The sequence below is a fragment of the Erinaceus europaeus genome, chromosome 19 (genome assembly GCF_950295315.1).
Source record: "Erinaceus europaeus chromosome 19, mEriEur2.1, whole genome shotgun sequence".
NCBI lineage: Eukaryota > Metazoa > Chordata > Mammalia > Eulipotyphla > Erinaceidae > Erinaceus > Erinaceus europaeus.
The window spans coordinates 20300576-20320173 of record NC_080180.1 but is presented as its reverse complement, the minus strand read 5'-3'; the positions used below and the strand labels follow the sequence as shown (position 1 = coordinate 20320173).

At 43.5% G+C, this 19598-nt stretch overlaps 1 protein-coding gene across 5 annotated transcripts in view; it reads right to left on the bottom strand.

Annotated features, from left to right (window-relative positions):
* NAV1 (neuron navigator 1) overlaps positions 1 to 19598 on the bottom strand; it is a 282750-nt gene that overhangs the window by 48568 nt on the left and 214584 nt on the right. For all 5 annotated transcript variants that reach the window (XM_060178529.1, XM_060178531.1, XM_060178530.1 and 2 more), the window contains one exon: positions 211 to 349. In XM_060178529.1, the coding sequence (XP_060034512.1) occupies positions 211 to 349 (139 nt within the window). The remainder of the gene's footprint in view (positions 1 to 210; positions 350 to 19598) is intronic.

Below are 19598 nucleotides of genomic sequence, written 5' to 3'. Positions count from 1 at the left end.
GAAAGAAAGAAAGAAAGAAAGAAAGAAAGAAAGAAAGAAAGAAAGAAAGAGAAAGAAGAGGAAAAAATCTTTAAAAAGACTTGGCCAAGAACATCAGGCATAAATTGCATGGAGGGGAAGAGTGTGTCTGTGAACACGTAACCAGGCACTGTTCAGTGTGCCCTGTGGTTCACGGTGTGTGTGGGGAGGGGGTCATGTAGACTCACATACCACTACTGTAGAGTTCCTGCGAGAAGCAGTGGGTGTGGTTGGGAGGGAGTTGAGGGAGGAGCTGGCATTGAACTCTTCTGAGCTGAGGTTGTCGGAGGCATCGCTGAGCCCGCTGCTGATGGAGCTGCTTTCATCCCAACTGCAGGGTGGGAGAGAGAATGGTAAACAGTTCAAATAGAAGCCGAGGCAAGATGGGTTTTTCTTAGTAAAGGAAAGATGGCTCCGGTCCAGTAGACAGACTGGCTCAAGGAGACAGCCTAGGTGCTACTCCCAGGTATGCCAGTAACTCAAAGTGCGACTTAACCCCACCTTGTAATGTGGGGTCTCCTTTTCCCTCTTCACTGAAGTGCTGTGGCCATGCACAAGTGTGATTCCCCCTATCCTGGGCTGATCTTTCGTTCTTTTTATTTCTGAATTTTATATGGTCAGATAGAGACAGAGATAGAGAGAGAGATATCACAGCACAGTCCCACAATCCATGGAACCGCTCCAGGTGCTGTGGTGCTTATAGAGGGTCCTAGGTTTTGAATCTGAGGCCTCACACATAGTGAGGTTCATGGGCTTTACCAGGTGAGCTAACGCCGGACTGTGGCAATTCTCTTTGATAAAGAGACTACCCTCACCTGGGGAAAGGAGATGCTACGTCTCCTTAAGGGAAAAGCCTATTGTAAAGACAAGGTAATTGCTGGAGCAATCTAATTCTGTAAGCCAGCCTCTTCTTCCTGTCAACAGCCTTCATTCTTATAACTACTGTTTTTGTTGTTTTTCATTTTTAGGTGTGCTCTCCAGGAATTTTCTCTTCCTTTTCTAAAATTTTTCATGCTGCATAGTAAGGGCCAGGATAAAGATCTTTTCTAGAGCCTCTGAGATCTATCATTTCTCACTGTTCCCATTTCTGCAGTTGACCCTCTCCCGGGACCAGACTTTGTTTCTAAACAGCATGCACTGCCCACCTGGTAGACAAACCACGCTTAAGGTGCCACTGCTAAGCAGAGGTGCCAAATGTGTCCTGAATGGATCCCATGCGTCTGTTTCCAAGAATAGATTCGAGGCATCTGCAGAGACTGCTCTTAAACATCTGTCTGACCATGCTGAAGTAAACTCAACCCAGCCTCTGTGTCTTGAACTCAGCACCCTTCTTTTACTGTTCACACTTGCATCAAACAACTTTCACAGACAGAGCATTTATTCTTAAAATCTGAACACTCTTAAGCATAGGTGGTGCAAAGCTCAAGGACCGGCGTAAGAACCCTGATTCGAGCCCCCGGCTCCCCACCTGCAGGGGAGTCGCTTCACAGGCGGTGAAGCAGGTTTGCGGGTGTCTATCTATCTCTCCCCCTCTCTGTCTTCCCCTCCTCTCTCCATTTCTCTGTCCTATCCAACAATGACGACGTCAATAACAATAAAACAAGGGCAACACAAGGGAATAAATAAATAAATAAATAAATACTTTTAAAAAATCTGGACACTCTCCTCCTGCCATTTATACCAATGTCCTTTTGTTTTATCCTGTGCACTGTTCACAAACTTCCTGTTGATCACATCGTTTCTAAGTTGAAATTCTGCCTGCTACAAACTTTCTTCCGAGGTCCCATTTTCCATAAGGGTGCGGGAGATAGTGTGGCAGCAAAGCACTGGATCGCATGAGAGAAGGTCTAGGCTCAATTATTGGCACCAATAATCGCTAAAGTTGGACAGTATTCTAGTCATCAATAATCGTCCCTCCTATTCCCCAAGTCTCCCACCATTTCAATGACTTCTTTCTGGAATCTAAAACATTCAAATATCAAGTCTTAATGCAAAATTGAATGCAGTTCTTTAGTAACTTTAGAACTGCAATATTCTACAGATGTCTTATATTCATTTCTAAATCCTTATGTATGCACCCATGTTTATCAGTTTTGTGTGCATGCAAAAAGGGAAAAAAATCGATGTGTGTGTTTGTGTGTGTGTATATGTGTGTGTGTGTGTGTGAACTAGCTGGTCTTCTCTGATTTATTTGAAGTTTCATATCACAGAATAACAAGCAGACATGCAAGTTATTTAAGTGCTTGGCTCAGATTTCAGCTGGCCTCCTAATTCATGTGCTGGGAATAGGAAGTGGGTGGTTTGGACATTTGGCTTGGCTGCTTTGTGGTGATTAATCCAAACACATTGAGAAAGAACAAAGGAAGCAGGAATCAGAAAACCCTACAGAGTGATTCCAATTTTACTGCCACAAAATATAACCATTATTAAAAGACTGCCTCACGCACAGCATATAGGAAATTTCACATTTTGTCCTGGGCTAAGCCACTGCATTCCCCATTCTTTCTTCTTTATATTTATATATTTATTATTTTTTAAGTAGAGATAGAGAAGGCAGAAAGAGAGCGTGTGAAAGAAACCCTAGCACCGGGAGTTGGACTATAGCACAGCAGGTTAAGCGCAGGTGGCACAAAGCTCAAGGACCAGCGTAAGGATCCCGGTTCGAGCCCCTGGCCCCCCACCTACAGGGGAGTTGCTTCACAAGTGGTAAAGCAGGTCTGCAGATGTCTATCTTTCTCTCTCCCCCTGTCTTCCTCCATCTCTCTCCATTTCTCTCTGTCCTGTCCAACAACGATGACAACAATAATAATAACCACAACAATAAAACAACAAGGGCAACAAAAGGGAATAAATAAATAAATAAATATTTTTTAAAAAGAAAGAAATCCTAGCACCAAAGCTTCCTTCAATATGTGTGTGTGTGTGTGTGTGTGTGTGTGTGTGTGTGTATTGGGGTGGGGGGGGAGGCTGAGCTCAAACCTGGGGTGCATGCCTGGCAAAGCAACACACTATCCAAGCAAGCTAACTTGCTGGCCCCATATCCTCACTTTGCAGAGAAGGAAAGATCAGTTCTGGCTATATGCTCTCATTAGCTCTTCTGAATCAAGAGACCATCTCTGGCAAACAAACTCTTCACACATTCTCTTAGGTCACAGAGGAAGCCCACTGAGATGAATCACTGTTGGCTAAGGTCCTGGCAAAGAAAGCTCCTGTGGAAGGGTCCTTGAGAAAAGGAAGGGACGGCTGTAGCCACAGCCTGGAAGAAACCCTGTCTTTGCCCTGTATTCATAAAAAAACCTAATATTGGGGAGTTGGGCTGTAGCTCAGTAGGTTAAGTGCATGTTGAGCAAAACACAAGGACCAATGTAAGGATCCTGTTTCAAGCCCCGGGCTCCCCACCTGCAGGGGGATCGCTTCACAAGCAGTGAAGCAGGTCTGCAGGTGTCTATCTTTCTCTCCCCCTCTCTGTCTTCCCCTCCTCTCTCCATTTCTCTCTGTCCTATCCAACAGCGACATCAATAACAACAACAATATAACTACAACAACAATAAAAAACCCCAAGGGCAACAAAAGGGAAAATAAATAAATAAATAAATATTTAAAAAAAAAACGTAATACTAAAGTGGAAGGGGCTTTCACTGTCTGAGTTCAGGTCCTCCTTGCTCAAAAGTTAAGTTCCTATAGCAGGAACTTAAAAACGTATCCCTCTTCAGATCTCTGTCTCCTAGCTCTTGCTCTCTGCACTAGCCAAGGAGCTGCCGCTGTGACCCCATCTCATCCTGGACACTTCTTTACCTGTCCCTTAGGCTGGAACCTCACTCTTCCTTTTTTTTCTTAAAAATATTTATTTATTTTCCCTTTTATTGCCCTTGTTTTTCATTGTTGTTGTTGTTGATGTTGTTGTTAGATAGGACAGACAGAAATGGAGAGAGGAGGGGAAGACAGAGAGGGGGAGAGAAAGATAGACACCTGCAGACCTGCTTCACCACCTGTGAAGTGACGCCCCTGCAGGTGGGGAGCCGGGTCCTCGCCCTTTGCACCACATGAGCTTAACTTGCTGTGCTACCGCCTGACTCCCCTCACTCTTCCTCTTTATCGGCTTGCTCTTGTTTGGTGATGTACACCTCCCAGGAGGCTCCTTGAGAAGGATACTGGAAAGCAGTCTTTGTAAGATCTGAGATACCACACAACATCTTTTTTTATTTTTTTGCCTCCAGGGTTATTGCTGGGGCTCAGTGCCTGCACCATGAGTCCACTGCTCCTGGAGGCCACCTTTTCCCCTTTTGTTGCCCTTGTTGTTGTAGCCTTGTTGTGGTTATTATTGTTATTGCTGACGTTCGTTGTTCGATAGGACAGAGAGAAATGGAGAGAGGAGGGGAAGACAGAGAAGGGGAGAGAAAGACAGACACCTGCAGACCTGCTTCACCGTTTGTGAATCGACTCTTCTGCAGGTGGGGAGCCAGGGGCTCAAACCAGGATCCTTACTCCAGTCCTTGCACTTTGCATCACGAGTGCTCAACCCGCTGCACTACCACCCGACCCCCAACATCTTTTTTTAAAATATTTATTTATTCCCTTTTGTCGTCCTTGTTTTTTATTGTTGTAGTTATTGTTGTTGTTACTGATGTTGTTGTTGTTGGATAAGACAGAGAGAAATGGAGAGAGGAGGGGAAGACAGGGGGAGAGAAAGATACCTGCAGACCTGCTTCACCGCTTGTGAAGCAACTCCCCTGCAGGTGGGAGCCGGGGTCTCGAACTGGGATCCTTACTCCAGTCCTTGCGCTTTGCGCCACATGTGCTTAACCTGCTGCACTACCACCCGACTCCCACAATATAACATCTTTATTCTATTCTCGTGTGAGACTGCTGGCTAGGTATACAATTCCAAGATGAAAATAATCTCCTTTCAGAATATAAAGGTATCAGTCCATTGTCTACTCCCTACTGCTGTCACTCTGATTTCCTTGCGCTCATAAATTGTTAGTAACTTTCCCACTGCTCTAAATATCATTAATGAGGCGTCTGACAGTAGTCAAATTTAAAATAAAATTATGCTGCTTTAAAAATATTTTATGAGGCCTGATGGTGGTGCACCTGGTTAAGCGCACAGACTACAGTGTGCAAGGACCCAGGTTCAAGCCCCTGGTTCCCACCACCAGGGGGAACGCTTCACGAATGGTCAGTTAGAACTGCAGGTGTCTCCCTTTCTATCTTCTCCTCCCCTCACAATTTCTCTGTTTCTATCCAATAATAAATAAAAATTTAAAAAATATTTTAGGAAAATATTTAAATATTTTACTTATTATCAAGAGGGGAGGAGGAAAAGGGGGGGAGAAAGAGGTGTCATCACTAACATGTGATGCCACGAGTCAAACCTGGGGCCTCTCTCTCACACACACACACAGCGCACTATACCTCAGGTAATAGCAGAAGCCAATGTTCACTCACTGAGTTGGATGCATTACTGGACCCTTGTAATCCAGATGTCTACCCTTATGTTTGGGGAAATTTTCTCAATTTTTTTTTCCAAATTATTTCTTTGATGATTACCTCTCTTCTTTTGGACTGGTTTCCTTTCCTTTTCTTTTTTTATTCTCTAGGGCTATACAGAGTTCAACCCTATTGTGTTTTTTAAAAATATTTATTTATTCCTTTTTGTCACTTTTTTATTGTTGTAGTTGTTGTTGGATAGGACAGAGAGAAGTGGAGAGAGGGGGAGAGAAAGACAGACACCTGCAGACCTGTTTCACCTCCTGTGAAGTGACTCCCCTGCAGGTGGGGAGCTGGGGGCTCGAACCGGGATCCTTAACGCCGGTCCTTGTGCTTTGCGCCACCTGTGCTTAACCCGCTGCGCTACCGCCCGACTCCCTGACCCTACTGTTTAGGGAAGGGCCTCAACTTTATTGTATATTTCCTCCATTAAATTTTTCCTGGCTCTTTGTGCGCTGTATCATGTGCATTTAACCAAGTACACCAATACCTGGCCCCCTTAGGTTTCCTCTTGGGCCTCTAGTGGGCCCCCTACTTCTACTTCCAGCTAGAGTGTCTCCTCAGCACACCAGGTGCCAAGAGCCATGCCCTTCCTCTGCTTGGACACCTTCGGCAGCTTCCATTGGCCATGGGCACAGTGGCTCCTGGAAGACGTGCCCTGCCCTGAGCCTACTCAGTGTGACCTTATTTGCAAAGAGGGTCTCTGTACACGTTGCTATGCTGGGGGTCTGCAGTGAGAGCATCCTGCCTAATCCAGGTGGGCCTGAGTCCAATGGCACATTTGCACACAGGAAAAGCAGACAGGGACACAGACCAGGGAGGAGACCCTGGGAAGAACAGGCAGAGAAGGAATGCCTTCACACTGCAGTCCCCAGAGCCACAGAGAAGACAGACCCTGTAGTTGTTTATGACCCAGGGTGGCTCCATCTTCGGGAGACAGCCTTGATTTTGTTATTTATTTATTATGTATTGGATAATAATTACTAGAGAAATTAAGGGGGGAAGACAGAGAGCAAGAGAACGCAAGAGAGATACCTGTAGCACTGCTTCACCACTTGTGAAGCTTCCTCCTGAAGGTAAGGATGGGGACTTGAACTTGGGTCTTATATATTGTAGTATGTGCACTCAACTGGTGCACCACTACCTGGCCCAGATCAGAAAGTCTTTAGGAGAGTCAGAATATCACAGAGTAACTGCCTGGCCATCTCATATAGCAAGGAGAAAAGCAAGCAGTTTACTACAGCACCAAGAGGAATGGGGTCACTGAATCTGTTGTTTGGCATAAGGATCCTTCTGTTGGGGCTGAGTGGTGGTGCACCCAGAAGAGGGCACACATTGCTTACTGTGTGTGAGGACCTCGGTTCAAGCCCAGTTCCTACCTGCTAGAAGCTTCTTGAGCAGTAATTTCTGTCTCTGACTGAAAAAAGAAGAGAGAGAAGAGAAGAAGAAAGGAAGAAAAAAAGAAAGAAGGAAGAGAAAAATAACAAAAACTCGGCCACCAGAAGCTGAACCCCAACAATTATCCTAGTGGGGGGAAAAAAACCTTTCTATTTACTCTTAGCTGGAGCTGGACTTTGCCATCTCCATTTCTCTTTAAAGTTGTTTCTCACATCAATCTCAAGACAAGAAGGTTGAACAGAAACAAGCTAGCTCTAAATTCAGGAGGACAGGGAGAAAAGAGAGATCGCAGACCCTAATATTCCTATCTAATCTAATCTAATCTAATCTATTTCTGAATCCAAACAACAACCATCAAAAGTCAACTGATGTAAGAGAAAGAGAAGTGTGAATGTCTGCATCTGGGAGGGTTAATATAAGGACAATGATACTTCAGTCTCATCTGCTCTGGGGAGAGACTAGGAAATTAGTCTGAATAAGCAAATGGGAGATGAAGTCAGATAGAGACAAGACAATAAAAATGACTTGTCAAAGGATATTTCTAAAGTGATGACACAGGACAGAGGTATATTAACTTTTTTTTCCCTGCAGGGTATTATTTTCTCATTTATTGATCGCTTATCCCTAGATTCTTTCTCCCAATCTTAAACGTCTCATTTCCTATTTTCTCTAGAAGTATGCCCCCCTTTCCCTATCATCTTAAAAAATAGAAGCTAAGTTATGACTTCAGCTTTCTTCTCTTCACATTCCTTGTCAAGGAATCTCAATGACTGTATTCCCACTTGCTTGCCTTCTTCATGTTTGTTTTGCTCTTGTCTTCACACTTGAACTACTGCCAAAGCCTTCTTACTGGCCTCATTGCCTATGGAGTCTCCCTCCTCCCAACACACAGGTTTGGTCATCTCTAAAGTGTAGCCCTTCCCAGCACCTTAATTAGCTCCTTGTTGTTATAACACAGTCAAATACCACACGCCATCAGTGGCAATGTAGTAATGACTAAGAACACAGACTCAGGAACCAGACTCTGAATTTGAGTCTAACAAACTCTGTCCAGGCTAGGGTTCAAATCAATTCCAACTTGGTAAACTTTCACTAGCTCCTATTATTAACCAGTATCAGTTACCAGGTCATTTAAAAATGACAGTTTATAAGGGCCGGGTGGTGGTGCACCTGGTTGAGTGCACAAGCTGCAATGCACAAGGACTCAAGTTTAAGCCCCTGGCCCCCACCTGCATGGGGAAAGCTTTGTGAGTGGTGAAGCACTGTTACAGGTGTCTCTCTGTTTTTGTATCACCCGCTTCCCTCTTCATTTCTGGTTGTTTCTAGACAAGAAACAAATAAAGATAATTTTTTAAATGACAGTTTATAGGGGTCAAGTTGTGGCACACCTGAATAAGTGTATGTGTTACAATGTGTTAAGACCCAGGTTCAAGTCCCCAGTCTCCACCTGCAGGGGGAAAGCTTCATCAGCGGTGAAGCAGTGCTACAGGTTTCTCTCTTACTCTCTCTTTTAAACAATATTTTATTTATCTTATGAGAGAGAGAGAGAGATATGCACCTCCAGAGCTCTGGTCCACTAGGGAAAGATAGAAACAGGCTGGGTGTATGGATCAACCTGCCAATGCCCATGTTCAGCAGAGAAGCAATTATGGAAGCCAGAACTCCTATCTTCTGCATCCCATAAACAACCTTGATCCATACTCCCAGTGGGGAAGAAGTGATAGGCTGAAGATAAGAGGGCTCTGAACTCCAGCTCCATCAGCACCCAGAGAGAGAGAAAGAAAAGGAGAGGGACATATGGAGGTAGTAATGTTGTCATGAGTGACTTGGAAGGGAAGAGAGGACTGAATCAGGGAAACAAAGGGGGGAGGATTATGTGTAAATGGAGACAGATAGTCGTAGAGATGATGGTTGGCCCATGTCTACAACCTTAGGGGAACTGCGGTGGATTGCAGTGGGGAGAACTAAAGATTCAGAACTCTGGTGGTGGGAATGGTGTGGATTTAAACCCCTGTTGACATGTAATTTAGTAAAATAAAAAAAATTTAAAAAGGCAAGGACAAGAGAGAAAGAGAGAGAGAGACAGAGAGAGAGAGAGAGACAGAGAGAGAGAGACTCCGAGACTCAGAGCACTGCTTAGCTTTGGCTTATGGTGTTGCTAGGGATTGAACCTGGGACCTCAGCACTTTAAGCATGGAAATCTTTTGCAGAACTATTATGCTATTTCCCCAGCTCACAGTGCTTCTCTCTCTGTTTTTTAAATCCCTCTACTTCCCCATCCCCTCTCAATTTCTCTCTGTCCCATCAAATAAATGAATTTTTAAAAAATGGCAGTTCAGGATGAACTCATAATCCAAGGGGAGAAAAAGATATATAAAATGACATGAAGTCCATGTCACAAATATAAACAACATACAAGAGAATTCAGAAGGTGGAATTATTTATTCCTCCATAGAATCCATCAATATGACTCCACTGTACTAGCATACAGATAAACACAACACTCACCTCCTTTCTCCCACCCTGCTCCCAGTTCCTGTGGCTCTGAAAATTCCTCTTAGGCGATCAGCTACCTCACATCATTTCTTTTGGGAATTACAGATTCACATTCCTGTCATGCCACAACCTGGCAGCTGCCCAAGGTTCTGGCATCCTGGTATAATCCAGAGATATCATAGCAATGGCCACAAACATGTTTCCCAGTGCCCCCCACCCCCTGCATTTTAATGATTTCACCATTCTTCAAGGCCCAAAGCAAATGCCAAGTTTTCTACAAGACTTCCCGTGAGCTTCCTGGTCAGAATAATCTCATCCATTGTATGTTTCTGTGGACTCATCTATTAGAGCATTCTGCTTGAAATGCAGCTCTGAAGGCTAGCCCAGGGCCTCAAGCCATAGTCTGGAGGGTGGGTGGGAGCAGTAAAAGGAGAGACACTAAAACATTACTCCATCATCCATGCAGTTCCTCTGGTACAGTCCCTAGTGCTCTTTTGTGGTTCTAGGGATGAAACCTGAGGATCTAAGGTCTGATAAGGCATGTGTTCTATCTGCTGGGCGCTCTCTCTCTCTCTCTCTTTTAGGTTTAAGGAGGTGCTAGGGAATGAAACTGGAACTTTGGAGCCTCAGGTATGAATTTTTTTTTTCATTTAAAAATATTTTATTTATTTTAATTAGAGACATACAGAAAGACCAAAACACTGTTCAGTTCTGGTTTATGGTAGTGCTAGGGATTGAACCTGGGATCTTTGGGGCCTCTGGCATAAAAGTCATTTACAAATTTTTTTTCCTTATTGGGGGGATTAATGGTTTACAGTCAGGTAAAATATAGTAGTTTGTACATCTGTAACATTTCTCCATTTTCCACATAACAATATAAAAAAGTCACTCTGTGTAACTATTATGCTGTCCTCTAGCGCTGGATACCATCAGGCTATCTGTCCAGCCTCCTAGGCTGAGTTGTGGGTTATAGTTACTCCCAAATATTTCTTTACAAGATTCTATTTCCACAAGGGTTAGGTCTAAGTGTTACTGTATACTTGTACCCTCTTATAAATCGTTTCTATAGTATACTTGTACATGCTTGCACATTTGAATTCCTGACTTACTCAGGGAAGGGATTATGATTTTGGAACTGCTAATCAACTATTCCTCAACATGGACTAGAAGCTGGTTTCCAGATAACACTTGCTTCTGTGGGATGTATATATATATATATATATTTGTGTGTGTGAGTGTTTTCATTTTTTTATTTCTTTCTTGAGGAATTAATGTTTTACATACAACAGTAAATGCAATAGTTTGTACATGCATAACATTTCTCCATTTTCCATATAACAATACAACCCCCACTAGGTCCTCTGTCATCCTTCTTGGACCTGTATTCTGCCCCGCCCCCCCATTCCCAGTGGGGATTTTTTTTACCTAAATTTTCTTGTTAGAAATTCTGATTCTCTACTGAAATTTTCATCTGCCTACGAATATCCTACCTTCTCTCCAAGATCCCCGCAAATATTTTTTTTTTAAGTAGATTACAATCAGGTCCTCAGTCATTATTACAACATTTGTGTCACCTGCAGGTCTGCTTCTATTGACCATTTTTTCCTCTCAGGCATATTTGTCCACTTTTTCGGGAATCTCCTAACTTTGTATCATCTGTTAGACGTGTGTGTGGACAAGGTAAAACTAGAAAAGGACCTGTCCTGCCATGTCAGGGCTGAGAGCTGAGTGAGCCTCATCTCTAGCAGGGTTAGGTGCGGACTTTGTTGACACTTGTGTTAAATCAGTTCACTACTGACTTCAAGTGTCTGGAGAACAGGATCTAGACTGTTCAGCAGGGCTTGGGATGATGAGCTTAGTGAGACATCTCCCTCTATGCTTCAGAGTTCAGCACCAGCTTTAAGAGCTACTGTAGAGTTTTCTTTTCTCTAGGTGGGTCACTTCTCTGCACTTGATCACGAGTCCTTTCTTAGGGGGGTGGCTTCTTTCCTCTCCTGCACTGCTCTCAAGGTTTCTCTGTCATAGGCTCTGCTGTATTTTAATGAATTCTCTGTATACCTGGGATGGGGTAGCATGTGTCTTTCTCAGCTTTCTGCTCTGCTTCCTAGTCATCAGCTGTGTAGAATTAAAACATATACAGTGCGAGAAAGTCAGAAAGACAATCAAGAGTTTCTGTCTAAAATCCCATCATCTGAACAAGAGATATTTTATATGAAAGTTGAACTGAAAAACAGAGAGGAGTAAGCCAACGAAGAAATAATTGGAGAAAATTTCCCACAACAGGAGGAGCATGAACTTCTAGATATCCAATGCAACAAGTAAAAATTGGCCCAAGGCACTTCCATTGTGTATCAATGAAGGTCTCATTAAAAGAAAGAAAGAAAGAAAGAAAGAAAGAAAGAAAGAAAGAAAGAAAGAAAGAAAGAAAAGAAAGTAAATAAAAAGGAAGTTGATTGTTACATATTTGCCATGTGACTGAGTCTCCTTATAGCCAATCCACATATAGTGTCAAAAGTTTTTCTTTATGAAACTCAGCTATCTTCTCCTTATCTAGCGGTAGATTTGCTTCCTTCTGCTGTGCCCCCAGGAGAAAAGCAGCCAGGCATTCCTTTGCTCCTAGGAAGAGCCTCTTTCTGAAATTCAGTTCCATTAGAATTCAGTACTCTCAGAAGGCTAGAAATCGACCTACCCTATGACCCTGCAATTCCTCTCCTGGGGATAGATCCTAAGGAACCCAACACATCCATCCAAAAAGATCTGTGTACACATATGTTCTTGGCAGCACAATTTGTAATAGCCAAAACCTGGAAGCAACCCAGGTGTCCAACAACAGATGAGTGGCTGAGCAAGTTGTGGTATATATACACAATGGAATACTACTCAGCTGTAAAAAATGGTGACTTCACCGTTTTCAGCCGATCTTGGATGGACCTTGAAAAAATCATGTTGAGTGAAATAAGTGAGAAACAGAAGGATGAATATGGGATGATCTCACTCTCAGGTAGAAGTTGAAAAACAAGATCAGAAAAGAAAACACAAGTAGAACCTGAAATGGAATTGGCGTATTGCACCAAAGTAAAAGACTCTGGGGTGGGTGGGAGGGTGGGGAGAATACAGGTCCATGAAGGATGATAAATGACATAGTGGGGGTTGTATTGTTAAATGGGAAACTGGGGAATGTTATGCATGTACAAACTATTATATTTACTGTTGAATGTAAAACATTAATTCCCCAATAAAGAAATAAATTAAAAAAAAAAGAATTCAGTACTTTGTGGCCTTAAATTTCTTTCTCCTCCCCCTTTTTCTAAGTTATGTTTATTATTTGGCCAGCTGTCCCTTGTTTTTAGCCGTGAAGAGACAGTCCACTGTGACATTACACCATCCTTTTCAATAAATTGCCTCTTGAGCACTAATTTATTAAACCCTCCAGCCAGAGCCACAAGCCTAGTAACTGAGCCTTCTTCTTGTTCCCTTGCCCACTTCCTAACATTGATACCACAGTAGAGGGGACACTCTGGTGCACCCGTTCCCCTCTGCAGCATGAAAAGAAGGACTGTGAGGAGGCCAGTGGGACTGAACACTGCTCTGTTTGTGTCCATTGAGACACATGGCTGTGCACGGAGCAGGGTACTCGCCTCCCTCCGGGAAAAGCACCAACACTAACGTAGCTCTTGGCCAGGGTCAGGCAACCTCCCACACATCTCTCACAGCATGTTCCCCACATCTCAGGCCTGGTCACTCTGCAACTCGAATGACCAAGGGAACTTGCAAGAGCCAGAAGACCAAGGGTGTGGGCTGGCTAGCAGGCAGGGTGGACTAGTTGCTGACAGCACAGGAAAAAATCCTTAATGCTGGGGGTCGGGCGGTGGCGCAGTGGGTTAAACGCATGTGGTGCAAAGCGCAGGGACCGGAGCCCCCGGCTCCCCACCTGCAGGGGAGTCGCTTCATGGGCGGTGAAGCAGATCTGCAGGTGTCTATTTTTCTCTCCCCCTCTCTCTGTCTTCCCCTCCTCTCTCCATTTCTCTCTGTCCTATCCAACAACAAAGCAACGTCAACAATGGCAATAATAACCGCAACGAGGCTGCAACAACTAGGGCAACAAAAAGGGGGAAAAATGGCCTCCAGGAGCGGTGGATTCATGGTGCAGGCACTGAGCCCAGCAATAACCCTGGAGGAAAAAAAAAAAAAATCCTTAATGCTGCTCCAACACAGCCTGGCTCTCAAAACTCAAACACTGCAATAGTTCCCCTTTGGTCTAGAATTGCTATGCCTGATGCATCAGTAACCACATTTCTGATAATCTGTCATTTAATGGCTTTAAGCTCAGAATTTGGGGCCTACTTTCTCTACCAAGAGTGGTGAAATAACTGTAGCCCACTTTTGGACTTATTTCTGTTTCCAAGCACTTAGAAGCCTAATGTTATACCTTCAGGAGATATAGCTCTTCTATCCAGGGGAGAGAACTATCCTTACTCTAAAAGCTGGAAACAGGCTCAAGGGCAGCTTGAAGCTAGTTTGATCACTTGTGGACCCAACTTCCAGGAAATGAAACCCCACAATACCAGAACAAAGAAGTCAGAATCAGACTTGGGAGCTTTTGTCCCTATCAGGCCCATAGGGGTGACTGCTTTCTGTGAAGGGGATACGTATCAAGTTGGGGAGAGAGGGGAAGAGCTGAAGTTGTCCTCTCGCTTGCTACACATTGGATGGTCACCAAGGTTAGGCAGTTAAGGAGGGGACAGTGGCTGGTGGGGAGAAAAAGTGAATGAGACCCAGGGCACAAGCAGCATCAGGTGAGCTGTGTGACAGGCAAGTAGAGCTTGAGACTGGCTCAAAGTCCCTGGAGGCCAGAATGGCTATGGGTCAAGATACAAGGGACATGTCCACAGTGTAAACATTTCATTGCTGCTGTTATTGATGGTTCTGCAGACATCTGCCCCAGAACTCTGATTACTTTCCAAAGGTGGAGGAAAAAGAAGGCATAAAGCATGGCTAGACCAGGAAGACAAGAGTAGATACAGAGATGAAATAATGATCTGTCCTGTTGCCTATAACCTGATGGCTAGAAACAGCTGGACTGACTTCAAACACTAAACCAGGATGGGCCAGAATACATTCCTGACACTTACTCTTATCTCAGAATTCTCCACAATGTCCATGGAACTATATCAGCTTAGCATAAAGATGTCATTTTCCAGGGCCAGGCGATGGCATACCTGGTTAAGCACATATAATACTATGTGCAAGGACCCAGGTTCGAGCCCCACCCCTCACCTGCAGAGGTAATGCTTCACAAGCAGGTGTCTTTCTCTCTCCCTACCCCCACCCCCTCAATTTCTCTCAGTCCTATCCAATAAAATGGGGAAAATTAATGGTGGGTTTGTAGTGCCATCACTGAGCCCCAGCGATAACCCTGGAGGCCAAAAAAAAAAGTCATTTTTCTTGCTCACTACTGCATCAAATACATTCACGTTTGGCCTATGCTTTGGTACTTATCTGCTCCTTACAAGTGTGGTTGTAGATTCTAAACTCTTTTTGTTGTTTTTAGGATTAAAACAACAACAACAACAACAACAAGATTTTATTTAAAAAAGATTCACTGGCCAATGGGGGGAAAGAGGAGGGAGAAGTTAATGCCTGAAGTCATTTTAAAATTATTTCCCTAGATTTTAAATACTTAATACAGAGAAATCGAGTTTTGAAATCCAAGTCAAATGACAGAAATGCCAATCTGTCTAAACTTTGTTTGGAACAGCTGAAGAAGGGAACATACTTCAAACTTGCCTTATTCCAAAGCCCCAGAGACTTCCCACTCTTCCTCTTTTTAGGGGGTGATTGCTGAGGCTTTCCACTCCATGTAGACTTTCCCAGGTAGAACTACACATGCAGTGCTCCCAAATGGTGAGCGAGGGCTTGAGCCTTATGCATGGGTCATGTGCATGGCAAAGCAAGTGCCCTCCTCAGGTGAGCTAACTCACCCTCTCTTTTAACTCCCTCTCTTTTAACTTTCTTCAGGCCTCTTCTTGGAGGGAAGTCATGCAGCTGATGGCCAAGTTAGGCTTCCCCAAAGGTCATTTAGATAGCCAAGGAGATCTTTTTTTTTTTTTTTTTTTACGTCACCACAGGAGCTTTGCTTTGTGACACAGAGAAACAGAGACAGAGACACAGAGGGGGGAAGATACCAAAGCATTGCAACCGCCTCCAATGTGGTGGGGGCCAGGCATGAGCCTGGGTGCATTGGCCAGGTGAGCTGTTTTTCTGGCCTTGGATGTGGGCTCCTCAGGAGAGGATTAGTGCACACTGTTTCATCCCTGGTCCCGGCACTGAGCACATACTCTTGCTTCCCTTTGATAACAAGGCACCATCTCCTATAGCTGCAAACCACCTGTGACGACTGAGGACTTGAAATCTGGCTTGTTCCAGGCAGAGAACAAACCCAGAAGAGCAGAGCACACACGTTACAATGCCCAGGGACCTGGATTCAAGGCCCCAGTCCTCACCTGCAGAGAGAGGAAAAGCTCCCTGAGCAGTAAAGCGATGCTTTAAGTCTCTCTCTCACTCTATCTCCCCAATCTCTCTCGATTTCTCTGTCACTACCCCCAAAATACATACACAAATAAAATGTAAAAAGAGAGATGGAGAAAATTTTAAGTATCTGGCTTGTCCAAATGGAGATGTGCAGTGAGATTTCAAAGACTTAGTATGAAGAATGGAAAAGACCTTATTAATAACTGTACAATTAGACATTAAGCTCACAGTACTTTAAATGTGTTGGGTGGAATAAAACATTGCTGTAATTGATTTCACCTGTTTTTAACATTGCAACATGTCCCTGCCAGAAAATTGAAACTCACATATGTGTGCATTCCATTTCTATTGGAAAGCGCTGTCACAAACAGAAAACGTCTGTCTGGTTGATGCTGTGTCAGCTGTGAAGAGGTGGCATTCTTTCATTATGACAGCGGCTACATTTGGTCCCTGGCCTGAGAGACGAATGGAAGAATTGAGTGAAACTGTGCACTACTGTGACAATCAGCTTCAAAAGTGAAGCAAGGCCACACAGAGAAACTAACATTCTCCTCAGGTACCATTGGAGATCGAAGTTGGTAAGCTCTTCTCCTTTCCCATCCCACGACTACCCTCCCAGTGTGGCTTCAGAATGTTCCAAGAGCAAGGGCAGTCCAGTGTCTGCTTCATTACATGTCTGTGGTTTGGCAGAGAACACAACAAGCCAGGCAGCTCTGGCCCACAGAGCCAGGCAGAGGGAGAAGAGGATGAATTGCAGGGTGAAAGGTTTGGAGAAGGGGTGGGGGTAGGGAGTGAAATGCCAATACCCATTTTTTGAGCTAACGGCTTGTCAGACATTAATGGTAAAGATTCCCAAGAAGAGTGGGGTGGGGGATAGCATAATGGTTATGCGAAAGATCACCAATAAGAAGGGACTCTAAAATTCAACGTAGCCAGTCTAGCAGGAAATTGGAGGATATATACAATTACAGAAATTTTTCTGACATCCTTGATGTTTTGGCAGCAAGCTCAAACTCTGAATCCACTTTGTAAGAAAACTATTTTTCTTTTTATAAAACATTCAAAGAAGAACTGATACCCATCCTCCTCAAACTCTTCCACAAAATAGAAGGGACACCCCCAGACACATTTTATGAGGCTAATATCACTCTAATCCCCAAATCAGGAAAGGACTCCACCAAAAAAGAAAACTATAGACCTATATCCCTGATGAACATTGATGCAAAGATCCTCAACAAAATCTTGGCTAACTGGATCCAACATAATAAGAGGATAATCCATTAAGACCAGGTGGGAAACATCCACAAGTCAATCAATATAAGCCAACATATCAACAAAAAGAAAGATAAAAATCACAGGATCTTATCAATTGATGCAGAAAAAATCATTTGGGTTCAATACCCATTTATGATAAAGGCCTTCCAGAAACTGGGAGTGGAAGGAAGAGTTCTCAACATAGTAAAGGCAATATATATGACAAACCCATAGCTAACATCATGTTCAATGGCGAAAACTGAAAGTCTCCCCCCCTAAAAATCAGGAACCAGGCAAGGATGTCCACTCCCACCACTTCTATTCAACATAGTCCTAGAAGTCCTTGCCACTGCAATCAGGTAAGAAGGACATCTTAAAGGAATCCAAATTGGGAAGGATGAAATTAAATTATCATTATTTGCATATGATATGCTGTTATACCTAGAGTATCCTAAAAGCTCTGCCAAAAAACTACTGGAAATCATCAGTAAATTCAGGACAGCAGCAGGTTACAAAATCAATACTCAGAAATCTGTGGCATTTCTTTATACAAAAGATGGGCCAGAGGAAAGGGAACTCAAGGAAGCGATCCCATTTACAACTGAATCCAAAAAGGTAAAATACCTAGGAATAAATCTAACAAAGAAGGTGATGAACCTTTTCACTGAAAATTATAAGACACTGCTAAAAGAAACAGAGGATGGCACAAAGAAACAGAAGAACATGCCCTGTTCATGTATTAGAAGAGTAAATAACGTTAAAATGGCAATCCTGCCAAAAGTGATCTATAGGTTCAACGCAATCTCTATTTAAATCCCAATGACATATTTCAAGGAAACTGAATAACTTATTCAAAAATTCTTATAGAACTATAAAAGAACAACAACACATGAATTGAAAGGAAGCACTCCTGAGAAAAAGAAGAAAAACAGAGGCATCACAATTCCTGACTTCAGCTTATATTACAAAGCAATAGTGGCTAAAACAGTGTGGCACTGGAACAAAAATGGACATATGGACCAATGGAACAGGCTAGAGAGCCCAGAACTAAACTCACACATGTACAGGCACATAATATAAATGGGCCAAAACAGTTCAGTGGGGGAAAAGAAAGTCTCTTTAATAAATGGTATCGGGTGAATTGGACAAACAAGAAAGGAGGAAGTGAGGAAGAGAGAAAAAAGCCAGGCAGGAAGAGAGGAACAAACAAATGAAAGAAGAAAAAGAGGGGCTGGGGAATTAGCATATGGTTATGCAAAGAGACTTTCATGCCTGAAGCTCTGAGATCCCAGGTTCAATCTTCAGCACCACCATAAACCTGGTCTCTCTATCTCTCTCTCATTAAGATAAAATATTGAAAGAAAGAAAAGGGGCGAGATAACGAGACATATAGGCCAGGGGAGTGATTCAATAATATCACACATGATTTTGGTTCATTCACACTAAAGAAAAAAGATGAAAGGTAAATACTACAGGTGTATTTATATTTATTATCCTTTATTGCCAAATCTCATCAGGGTTATTGCTGAGGTTTGGTACTGGTACTATGAATCCATCCACCACTGCCAGCAACTATATATGTATGTATATACATACATACATATATACACACACACACACACATATATATATATGATTTTTTTTTTTGATAGGACAGAGACAAATGGAGAGGGGAAGAGGAGGCAGAGAGAGAGAAAGATACCTGTAGACCTGTTTCCCCAATTGTGAAGGTTTCTCCCATAAACACATAGGTGGGGAGTGGGGCTTGAACCTGGTGCTTGCCCATGGTAACGTGTGTGTTCAACCATGTGTACCACCTTTGGCCCCGATCCTACAGATTTCTAAAATAATTATTGCCTACCAAATCCAGCTGAAGCAAAAGTCAAGGAAAGTCAACCCAGATGCTCAACTGTACTGCAACAGATTTCTGCTGCTCTCTTAAAATTTCTTTAGTGACTACCATGTTTCTTGTGGCATCTAGCTAAGAGTTAATGTAAATAGACTCGGGGCACCTTCTCATCAAGAGAGGCACTCCAACACAGTCACTGAAAGAGGACTTCATTGTTATCTCTGACAAGTTTCCCTCAGGGCACGCAGTGAGAGTCCCAGCAGCACTTCCTGGAACTCACTCTCCTCTCCTACATAGTGAGGGTGCCCAAAGCGCCACATGGCCCATTCCTAGCAAAATCAATCCCTGGGATTGGGTGGCAGCACACCTGGTAGATTGCATATACTGCCATGCTTGCTCGAGGACCTAGTGCAATCCTTCTGTCCAGCCTGCAGAGGGAGAAGCTTCAGAAGTGGTGAAGTAATGCTATCAGAGAAAGGAAGGAAGGAAGGGAGGGAGGGAGGGAGGGAGGAAGGGAGGGAGGGAGGAAGGAAGGAAGGAAAGAGGAGGTGCAAGAGGAAGA